This window comes from Amaranthus tricolor, chromosome 3 (genome assembly GCF_026212465.1).
Source record: "Amaranthus tricolor cultivar Red isolate AtriRed21 chromosome 3, ASM2621246v1, whole genome shotgun sequence".
NCBI classification, from domain to species: Eukaryota; Viridiplantae; Streptophyta; class Magnoliopsida; order Caryophyllales; family Amaranthaceae; genus Amaranthus; species Amaranthus tricolor.
In genome coordinates this window covers 6,138,534-6,148,626 of record NC_080049.1, presented here as the reverse complement: position 1 = coordinate 6,148,626, position 10,093 = coordinate 6,138,534, and the positions used below count along the sequence as shown (strand labels likewise).

Below are 10,093 nucleotides of genomic sequence, written 5' to 3'. Positions count from 1 at the left end.
TATACCCGCCACGGGGATGGGGATGGGGATGGGGATTGATTTACCAGATGGGGATGGGGATGGTAACGCCAATATCCGCCCCGCCCCACCCCGTTTGCGTCCCTAAATAGGAAGGAGTATTAAATATCTACTTATAATATTCTTAATAACCATAAAGTAACTCACCCTAATTTTTCTTTTATACCCAATTAAAAATTGTCTACCAAAAATTTGTTATATCACAAATCTTACATTTCTTAGTTAAAATCGTTTGACGGTGATACCTCTTTCAAAATAATGCCACAAACAAAAATAGTGTAGCTCAAAACCAAGCCTCGAGGCACCTCCATGAATTCCAATTTCCATCCACCGCATGAAGGGCAAAGAAGTAATCTCATACCTCCAAATACCCTTTTTAAACTTTCTCTCTTCTTAACCTCCTTTTCCCAATTCTCTCTCCTAAAATAACTTAAATCCAATCAAAATTAAAACCCCTAAAAACCTCTTCAGTCTTCCCAAAATTCATCATCCCACAATTTATTTTCAAATACAAATGGCTAAAATTCAAATTCAAATTCAAGTCTCCATACTTACAATCTTCATCCTCTGTTTTTCACTTTCTCCCTCCATTTCATCCTCCATTACAGTCCATGAACTTCTAAAGAAGAAGGGTCTTCCTGCAGGTCTTCTTCCTAAAGAAGTAAAATCATATGAATTCAATGATGAAAATGGTCTTTTAGAGGTTTTTCTTGATGGTCCATGTTTAACAAAATTCGAAAACAGGGTATTATTTGAGAGTGTTGTAAGGGCTAATCTTACTTATGGAGAACTTATGGGTGTTGAAGGATTAACACAGGAAGAATTATTCATATGGTTACCTGTTAAAGAAATCACTGTTTTTGATCCTAAATCTGGAATTATTTTGTTTGATATTGGTATGGCTCAGAAACAGCTTTCTTTGTCGCTTTTTGAAGATCCTCCTAGTTGCAAACAACAAGATGGTAAATCTCTCTTCATTCTATAATTTTACTCTTTAATTGGGTTTTTTTGTGTTGAATTATCAAATTATGACCAATTTTCAGCTAATTTTCGAATAATTTCATCTGGGTATTTAAATTATGCAGTTAGAATCACATTTCATGATCTGGGTTTTAAATTTTTCTGAAGAATTCATTATTCATGAACTGAAATTGATAATTATGAATTTAGGTTAAAAAAATTTGTGGGTTTTATTTTTAATTGTTTTGAGTGTGCTTTAATTTGTGTTTGCTTTACGTTTAATCAACTAAAAGTATAGATGGAAATGCAAATTACTCAATTAATGGGTTTGTAATAATATTTTAAATTTATGTACAATTTGCAGAATTGATAAAGTATAGTGGAAGGAAGGACAAAGGATTTGGAGCAGAAAGATGAAGAACTGATGGATTCTCAACCATCTGATCTCTTCCCACTGTGATTAATATGATGATGAATTGATAATATTTTGTGGTTATATTATGATCAAAAATGATTGTAAAAACTCAAAAAACAGTGTGGATGGGGTTTGTTAGATAAATTTGTATAGATCTGAAATTTTGGCATCAAATTTTGAATGTTTGAGATTCCTTTTTTTAACAAATAGATTTTTGTTATCCATTTCTTTTTTGTCATACTCATAGCAAAGTTTTCACACCAAAGCTAAGAGTCCGAGAGAGATAGCCGATAAGAGAGATAGCGTATAAATTATACGTATATTCTTCAAGGAGAGGGCAATGGAAAATAAATTATAGTTACTTCGTTTTTTATAGTCTATTACATTTGTTAAATTGTCGGATTTTTTTTGAAAAATTTAATTTTACACTATAACACAACTAAAAATTATAAAAAATTGATATGAAAATACTTGTTGAGATAAAAAAAAAACAAAATCTCACCATTACTATGTTTATTTTCGTATAATAGCTGTAATATGTGAAATACTATGGAGTATAGAATGATGAAAACGATTTCATAAAAGATGAACTGTATGTATTTTTGTTTCCAAACTCTTCTTATTCTTTGATTAAGCGTAGTTAATAGAATATTACTACTCTTAAATGGGGTTAGTTATACAAGTTGAAACACTTCAAAGAATAAATACTTAGTTAAAGTACTAACAAGGATTAAGGACCAAGCAACTATGCTTAACGCTTCAATGGTATTTACTTGAAAAAAAAGGAAAATATTGAAGGATAGATTCCATTTTTGTCCCTAATAGCTTGCACACTTATTAAGAAAATATAGTGTGTTAATTAAATTGTCTAGATTACAAGTGATATTATATATGGCATGACATTGCACTATATTAAGAAAATTATTGGGACAATTAAAATATAAAGAAAAGATTAAAATTAAGAGAAAAATAAGAAAAGATATGTAATAAAGAATTAAAGAGATTAATGAATAGCATTATTTAAAATAGAAATATAATGAAATTAAATGAACAAAGACATTATATATATATATATATATATATATATATATATATTGTCAATTGTGTGTGAAAGCGTGACTAAAGAACTTCTCTTTTTAGAAATTTCTATACCAAATGCCAATCATGCTTATGAATAGAAATTTTCATAAAGCTAGATTCAATACTCCACCTAATTTATATGAATTATCCCATTTAGTTTTTTTACATTATTTATTAATCACTTTTAATTTGTATTTTATTTTTATTATAGACGTTAAAATATAATTAAGTGGGATCTTATAGGAAACGTCTTAATGAAAATTTTATTAATATTAAATTTTTATAATATTTAATTATGCACAATTAAAGATATTTAGGATTAAGTTAGTGCATTGGATATTGTACCAAAAGTAAATGAGACAATTGATATAAATTGAAGGGAGTATATTTTTTAGACTTGGTCTACAATATTTTCGTAAGTACTAATCTTTAAAGGTACCAAAATAGTATAGTTTTTACTTGACAAGTACAATAAAATACAATCATTAATAAATGTTTAATAATTTAAATTATTTCACGCTAAGATAGTATAAATTAAGTCTATATAGAACATTAAACTTTTTCATAAGATAAATTGGAATTTATTTTATTTTTACTCTAAATCGCAACTCATCCATTACAAAAAATGTCTGCATTTTACGTCAAGAAACAAAAATGTACTAGTATATTTGCATTCATAGTATTGTTGTTGGACCATCCTCCTTTTAGATTGTACAAGATTTCCACTATGAAATTGTTGTTGCTCTTAGAGATGTTATAAGTGTAACTCAAACCGAAAACTCGAATCGAAACCAAAGTCATTCAATTTAAAAAATATATTAATTTATGCATATTGAAACGATATTATATGAATTGAAGTTACATCCAAACCGATTGATAATCGAAAATTGTAAAAGGGAATCCAAACCGCTACCTGCTTTTATAACCGATATAACTATTAGACAAGATTACCCGAACCTAATAGTGACCTAACCGAGTCATATTCGACCCGAATTATGCACGAAATCGAACTCAATCCTTAACCCGAATCGATTTTTAATAGAACTTTTATAAATCCGAATTGATTTTTAACCAAACTGTTGTAAAACCTAATCAATTTTTAATTGAAAACAAGTCGATATTCTAAGAATTTTATGATTAATTGTAGTTTTCAAATTTTTATTAATTTGTCGAATAATTTTAGCAAATTAATAACATATTTAATTTGTCAAATGGTGAATGTTTGAAAAATAATTTCTAGTATTGAAACATTGTAAAGAACATTATCAATAAATTAACAAGATTCCCCACAAAATTGATATCAATTAAAACTACGGATGGACATTGGTCTTGAACTCTAAGGGTCTATACTCGATCCGACCCTAATTTAAGGGTTTGGATCCACCTAATTTTGGATCCCAATGGGTCCGAATCGAAGCTAAATCCGTTTACATCTTTTTTTATAAAAAATTTTATATTACCTATTATGTTTATTTAATTGTTTGATTTGAAAATTTGTGATATTTTGAAACATTACGTGATTTGAAAGTTCGTCGGTTCATATAATTTTAGATGTGGTCGTTGTATTTATACTCTAAAAATCGAAAGACTTGATGAATATATCTTTCTAAGATTTTAATGTTGGAAAACATCATATATTTGGTCGCTCAATTAGTATAAAGTAATAGAAGATTCTTGTTAGTTGAAAATATTTTAATTACATATAGGGGAAAATTATATATATACTCCCTTTATTTCTTAAAGAAGTTCCATTTGCCATTTTAGAGTGTTCCATTTGTTGTTTTCATAAAGAATCTTTCTTTTAGAACATAAATTTTGGACAAAAATAACATTGTTCATCATCATTTTAATATCTTAATAATAGTTATGTCCTCACGTATCTTGCACTAATTTCATTTTAACATTTTTATATTTTTTATGATCCAACATATTTTTCACTATCTTTATAAAAATATTTTTTATTAGTTGTGATACATATATTTTTTCCACTAACTTTCTTTTAATATTATTTTTTATGTTCATAATCCCCACTTTTCATCAGTCAAATTTATTATTCAAACAAAAAATAATATATCCACTATCTAAAATATTCTATTTTTTTTTAATTCTTGTGAATGTTATTTATGAAAACTTCATTAAGAAACGGAGGAGTATATTTTACAAAAAATCTCAGGAAAAAGAAAAGAAAATATTGTTTTGTACCAAAATCCAGACCCTAGACTCGTCAAACCCCAAGGGCTTGGGTCTAGGTCAAATTTTTTAGACCCTATGGATCTGGGTCAGTGCTTGGGTCTGATAAAAAAATAGAGTCTAAAGTTTGTTCTAGCTGAACTAGACCCAAATTCGACTCATATCCATCCCTAATTAATACATAAGTAAAACTCTTATCTATCAGTAAAATGTTGAAGTGCATCAATATAAAAAATTTGTGTCTAATTCATAAAAAACATATAATGATACAAAGTAAGAATTAGCTTAGAATATTCACCGAACTAGAACAAATTTTGAATATTAAATATCAATTAAAAATATAAATTACAATTTTATATTAGACTTATAAATAGTTAAGATTCATTTCAATTGAACTGTAACTAACCGACTCGATTTGAATTTAACACATAATAAACAAAAAGATTTAAACTATTTGAAATTTATAGTTGAAATCATGTATCATCCAATGTTACATTTGATTGGCTATGGATTGAAGAGTTTACAAGAAATTTAATACAGTGAACATCATTAAAACCCCCACTTCACATATTATCTATGACTTAGATTTAATTAGTGATATATAAAATTTAAGGACTAAGATTTTAGGGGGAGAAATCTTTTAAGTTGTAAGTACTATAACTTTATAAAGTTGTTTCACATTGATGAAAAAGGATGATCATCACTTATACTTATCTTATAAAAACCAACTATTATTTTTTATTGTTTATGAGTCATTGGGCACAATAATAAAAATTTGGGCTTAGACTTGATCAATAGACTATCTAATTGATTATAAAATATTTTGTTTAAATAAATAAATATAAATATTTTTAAAATTTTTGTTTTAGATTTGGATTTAGATTATCTAAATTTTTGAGATCGTGTTATTAAAGTTTGGAAAAATTATCCAGAATAGTTTAACTTTTTATTGATTTTCATATAATAATTCCAACTTTTAATTAAACATAAATAATCCCCACTATAGGAGGTGCTTGCTAAAAAATAATGCACCAAAGTAACTACTTATCTATATAACAGATCATTTTGTATTAAAATAAAATAATAGTAAATACAAAATTTAATAATAAAAATAGAAATATAAAAAAATAAAAAGGATATCAATTAAGTTTATTTTTAATTTTAACTATTAATTTTTAATATTTTGATTTTTGAATTTATTTTTCCTTGTTTTTAGCAATTTACCTACAAAAACCTTTTATTATTTGGACAATAATGTTCCTGGATAAGTGACCCTAACATTAAGACTATTACGATTAATTAAAAATTAAAATTATTTTAAGAAAATCGATAAAAGTTTTGTGCATTAAGTTTGGCTTAGTTTCTTGACAAATTTAGTTTAAGTACAAGTGAGAATGAGTTTTAATAGAGACTAATAGAGACCACAGAAGATTGATGATGGTAATTAAAATCGAACAACTCTTGATTAATAATGGTTATTTGCTAACTTGACAAATCACACCCATGTCGAAAGATTAAATAGGGTGGTATTTTTTAAATTGTAATTTTTCTTTTTGTGTTTTTCTTATTTTATTAATATATTTTTTGTCTTTTATGATAATTTACAAATCACAGTGATTGATTAGGAATTCCTGATTAAAATCAGTCCTAAATTGCAAGGGTATTTTAGTTTTTTGGTGGACTTTTGATTTTTGCCTTATTAGTTAGTCAAACAACCAAAAAAGTGTTTGTTAAATGACATTTAAGTTAGCTAAAAAATTGACTTTTAAGTCAAAATATAAAAACTACTCCAATTAGTTTTTTTATTGATTTTTGGCTTATTGACCCACTTTTTTTTATAATAAACAGTCAACAACCAATACTTAAATTTACCAAAAATCTCCATAAATAACTGATTTTTCCAGCTAAGTTAAAAACCAACAAAAACAGCCAACATTTTCGACCGTTCAAACAAAATAAAAAAAAAATCAACAAGCAAGATTCAACAAGTGACAAATAACAATCAACATGCTAAACACCACCTAATCTCATAGACGTACTTTTATTACTAGTGATTAGTAAAAATAGGAAGAAAAGTGAGTAAGCGAGCATGCTAGAGCGGGAAAGGGTAGATGGAGATGGGCCTGCTCAAATCATTAATTTTAGCAAAGGAGTTGAAGTGGGGCCTACATGACAATGTTTGCTTTTTCGCTTTATTGGTGATGAAAAGGGACCCACATAGCAAATTGCTGAATTGACTGGCAAATGGAAGACAGCAAGGTGTATGTTAATTGATGATGCCTTCATGGGGTTGGGTAGGACTTAGGACTCAAGACTTAGGAGGAAGCTGTGACTGTGTGAGTAAGTGAGTATGTATGGACAAGTGCAAATGCAACTTTGTGTCTAATTGGACTTTACCGTAATGTGTAAGCTTACTATTAAAATTTAACACAATTTAAAATTAACCTTAAAATAAAAAGTCCAACAAAATTAAAGGATAAAATAGTCAAGACTATATATCTTAACATTGCTAAAATTTTACGTTTGATCATATATACACTTATCTATCTCATCATTTTTTTATTACATCGTTATTTTTTTATTTTATAATTTTGCCCTTCAATATATTTTAAACATTTTCTTTACTGTAAAAACCTTATAATGAAAAAAAAGTGGAGTTACACATTTTATACAACTTATCCTATTTGTTAAAAAAACAAAGTATTATTCTATTATTAGTTGTAGAAATTTTAAATTAGTGATTAGTTTAGTTTAAGTTTTATCCTAAAATTTAGGAAAAATTGATATTAATAATCTAACTTTTCAGTCATCCGCTATGAATACCTTTGGAATATTTACCCTTAGTCTGTTGACAATATAACATTTTATTTTATAATAATTCAACCTTTGTCATTAGTTTGCTATCAGCATACTCTATTAGTATGCTGATAGCAAATTAAAGGCAAAGATTGAATTATTAAAAAATAATTCAAAGTTGGAATTATTTACAGCAAATTGGTGAAATGTTAGATTATTAATATTGATTTTTCCTAAAATTTATTATTATTTATTGTTGTTAACGAATATTATTGTGAAAAGTAAAATGCTAATTATTTTAATTTAAAATTTAATAGTTTTTTTTAATAGTATTATTTAATATTGTTTGAGATTTACTGTTATTTTTGTTATTTTTTGTCATTGTCGTTAATAAACTATTTCGTGAATAGTGAATATTAATTACTTTGGTTTAAGATGTATTAGTTTTTAAATTAGTGATTAATAATTAGTTTTGATTAAGATTTATTTTTATAATTACTACTCCCTCCGTTGTTTAATGAAGTTTCCATAAGAAATGTTTATGGAAATTAAGAAAAATAGTTTTTTTTATAGTGGAGATATTATTTTATTAAATAATAAATTTGATGGAGGAAAAGTGAGAACCATAAATATTAAAAATATACTAAAAGAAAGTTAGTGAAAAAAATATGGGACCACAACTAATAAATAAATATTTTTATAAAGTTAGTGGAAAACATATAAGGACCATAAGACATATAAAAATATTAAAATGTAGTTAGTGGAATATATGTGAAAATCATAAGCATTATTAAAATATTAAAATGAGGATAAGTAAGGTTATTTTTGTTCAAAATTTGTGATGAAAATGAAAAGATTCCTTATGAGAAAAACAAATAAAACACCCAAAATGAAAAGTGAGAATTTCTTTAAGAAACAAAGTGAGTATTATTTATTATTGTTGTTAATAGATATTATAAAATCATAGAAAATGTTAAATAAATTGAAAAGACCAAGTTAAAATTGCAAATACTAAATAATGTTTTATAATTTATTCGCCTCTTAAATCTCATTGGGTGTCACTCTGTATAGAAAAATTGGGATCAGTCGTTTAAGCCATGGTCATTCTCGAGCCCGCTACAAAATATAGAAAAATATAGAGTATGGAAAAAAAAAAAAAAAAAAACTACAATTAATAAATAATTAACAATTTTAAAAATTAACATATATAACCAACTATGATGTACGTCAGACTCATCAACGCAGCATGGCAAGACGAATAAGCTAAATATATCCCGGAGTGAATATGTAATATACGTGATCCTATCTACCTGCATAAAACCATACAATCAATGACAAAATTATTTGAAGTACTGATACATAATACAAAACAATACCCTAACCTAAATATACTTGAGGCTTAGAGAAGTCCGAAATACTTCTACAAGCTATGATTCTAGATAGAGGCGGATCTAATAGGGGTCAACGATATCAATTGACATCACTTAAATTTTGAAAAAAAAAATTAGTATTATAATTTATGTTGGCTAAGTTGGTGAAAGAATGGAGTTTTAACCAAGAGATCACAAGAACCTTTCTAACTTAAATTTTTTTGGCTTTTTCTAATTTTCATAATAATATATCTTGATCCACATTTCCATGCTAGCTGGTTATCATTAATTCTCTTTGTAAAAAAATATCAGTACTTTTCTCTGCCATTTCCCCACCCACTTTTTCAATTTCAAAATTAAAAGAACCAAAATTAGCTTCCCTCCCATTTGAACACTGAACCAACGAGTAGCGATATTCAAGAAGCAACAACAGCCCGTAGCCGAGTTGCACTGTAGGCCTATTGCAGTGGCGAGCCGGCCATCTTGACTCAATCAGACACCGGCGGCAAGTCCTCTCTGGTGGCAATCAGTGGACTAGGTAAATAAATTAGGGCTTTCAAGTTTATCCTTTTTAATTCTTAATTATATTTGTAATTTGTTTATCTCTAATCAATTTGTTTATGAGTTTATGAATTTATGTATTAGTTAGAAATTAGGGCTTTTATATTTATATGTTTATCTATTTAGAAAAATTAGGGTTTTTAGTTTTATAATTTTCTTGGTAATGATTAGGTAAAATTAGGGCTTTTAAAAAATTAGGATTTTTTTTATTAATTTTCCTAGCAATTATTTATTTAACAAATAGCAATTCGTAATTTCGATTATTTATTTAGATAGTTAAAGGTTGTATAATTGTGATTAATTAGTTATTTAGTATTTTAGTAATTTAGTTTAAAAGTTCAAGAGTGAATTTGTGATTGATCTATTTGATCATATTATTACAGTTCAAATGGATAGGTATTTTAAAAAATTATCTTTTGGATCGTCGATTGGCAATACTAGTTCAATCGCCTCAACAACATACCCCTTCTACTCAAAAAAGTAGAATTGATGTAAGTGTTCTTCCCTCCGATCCAACTGATAGATGGCTAATTTCAAATTATGATGTGAATGATCGCGGTGAGGTAAGAAGAGCTTATATTGAAAGAGGTCCCTATCAACCTCAAAATGATACTTATCCCCAAACTATATTGTCTGGATATGCACGTCGATTTAACAAGTCTTGGTATGATAAGTATTCTAATTGGTTAGAATATAGTCTTAA

General features: G+C 26.9%; 1 protein-coding gene across 1 annotated transcript; it reads left to right on the top strand.

Annotated features, from left to right (window-relative positions):
* The first annotated feature begins 280 nt into the window (after positions 1-280).
* On the top strand, positions 281-1,754 carry LOC130807268 (uncharacterized protein At5g01610-like). Its single transcript, XM_057672423.1, has 2 exons — positions 281-980; positions 1,343-1,754. The coding sequence occupies exons 1-2, from the start codon at positions 533-535 to the stop codon at positions 1,393-1,395; spliced, it is 501 nt and encodes a 166-aa protein (XP_057528406.1). The 5' UTR covers positions 281-532; the 3' UTR covers positions 1,396-1,754.
* Positions 1,755-10,093: the final 8,339 nt, after the last annotated feature.

Bases quoted from the DNA above. Each gene is read 5' to 3' on its own strand.
- LOC130807268 (XM_057672423.1), top strand. From the start codon at position 533: ATGGCTAAAATTCAAATTCAAATTCAAGTCTCCATACTTACAATCTTC. The intron at 981-1,342 runs GTAAATCTCTCT...TACAATTTGCAG, and splicing joins TAGTTGCAAACAACAAGATG to AATTGATAAAGTATAGTGGA.